Source organism: Phyllobates terribilis, unplaced genomic scaffold (assembly GCF_046119375.1).
Source record: "Phyllobates terribilis strain yellow unplaced genomic scaffold, ASM4611937v1 Scaffold_12__6_contigs__length_324123572, whole genome shotgun sequence".
Taxonomy (NCBI): Eukaryota; Metazoa; Chordata; class Amphibia; order Anura; family Dendrobatidae; genus Phyllobates; species Phyllobates terribilis.
In genome coordinates, this window is record NW_027362772.1 from 281498649 (window position 1) to 281500303 (window position 1655).

Consider the following 1655-nt stretch of genomic DNA (forward strand, 5'->3'; position numbering starts at 1 on the left):
CTGTGAGGGCTAGACTTGTCCAAAGCCAAGCTTAAAATGTTCCCATGTAGTGACTGTATGATGACATGGTACTCCAGTTGTAGTCCTTGATCCATCCATAATCTCTATAGTCTTCACTAGAGGAGGATATATAACGAGAAGCTAAGTATAAAGTGAGCGTTAATGCCGTACCTGATACACACTGATTACTTTCTCCCCAAGACCATGTCCTTGTCATCTTTCACATCCATCTAAAAATAAAATGCATTGGTAGAACATGATTTTTGTTTGTGTATGGCTACTTTGTGATAAAAAAATGTTCTGTAAGACATAAAATGGCATGAGAATAAAGAAAGGTCTGCGTCTTGCTCTGTTTGCCACTTACATGGGTGGAGAAAAGGGGAGGGGGAAAAAATAATAAATTACTGATAGGGGTTTGTTATAAGTCTCCAAAAATAATGGAAGCAGCAGAGAATATCCTCATAAAGCAAATAGATGAAGCAGCGACTCAAGGAGAAGTCATTATTATGGGGGACTTAAACTACCCTGAAATATATTGGGGGACAGAAACCTGTAGTTTAGGCAAAGGTAATAGGTTTTTGACAACTTTGAGAGACAATTACCATTCACAACTGGTTCAGGACCCAACAAGAAGGGGGACACTGCTAGACTTAGGTCTATTAACCAACAGGCCAGACCGCATATCAAATATACGAGTTGGGGGTAACTTGGGTAATAGTGATCACAAAATAATACGTTTTCATGTAACCTTCAATAAGATGTGTAGTAGAGGGGTTACAAGGACACTAAACTTCAGGAAGGCAAATTTCCAACGGTTGAGAGATGATCTTAGTGCAATAAACTGGGACGATATCCTGAGACATAAAGCTACACAAAGCAAACATTTATTAGCATCCTGAATAGGATCTGTGCACAATATATACCCTATGGGAATAAACATGCTAGAAATAGGAGGAAACCACTATGGCTAAATAGAGCTGTAAGGGGCGCAATAAGTGACAAAAAAAAAAGCATTTAGAGAACTAAAGCAAGTAGGTAGTGATGAGGCATTAAATAAATACAGAAAATTAAATAAATTCTGTAAAAACCAAATAAAGGCAGCAAAGATTGAGGCAGAGAGAATCATTGCCAGAGAAAGTAAAAATAACCCCAAAATATTCTTTAACTACATAAATAGTAAGAAACTAAAAAATGATAGTGTTGGCCCCCTTAAAAATAGTCTGGGTGAAATGGTGGATGAGGATGAGGATAAAGCCAATATGATAAATTATTTTTTTTCAACCGTATTTACACAAGAAAATCGCATGACAGAAAACATGATTAGTGATAACAAAAATTCTCCATTAAATGTCACTTGCTTAACCCAGCAGGAAGTACGGCGGCGTCTAAAAATCACTAAAGTTGACAAATCCCCGGGCCCGGATGGGATACACCCGCGAGTACTGCAGGAATTAAGTAAAGTCATAGATAGACCATTATTTTTAATCTTTAAAGATCCCATAATAACAGGGTCTGTACCACAGGACTGGCGTATAGCAAATGTGGTGCCAATATTCAAAAAGGGGACAAAAACTGAACTTGGAAATTATAGGCCAGTAAGCTTAACCTCTACTGTGGGTAAAATCCTAGAGGGTTTCATAAGAGATGCTATGATA

The 1655-nt window shown here is 37.7% G+C and overlaps 1 protein-coding gene across 1 annotated transcript in view; it reads left to right on the forward strand.

The window, feature by feature from the left end:
* Positions 1-334, forward strand: part of APOA1 (apolipoprotein A1) — a 4958-nt gene extending 4624 nt beyond the window's left edge. Inside the window, exon 4 of the mRNA XM_073657099.1 lies at positions 1-334. This exon is cut by the window's left edge and continues 554 nt beyond it. Coding sequence (XP_073513200.1) covers positions 1-35 — 35 coding nt within the window. The 3' untranslated portion in view covers positions 36-334.
* Positions 335-1655: the final 1321 nt, after the last annotated feature.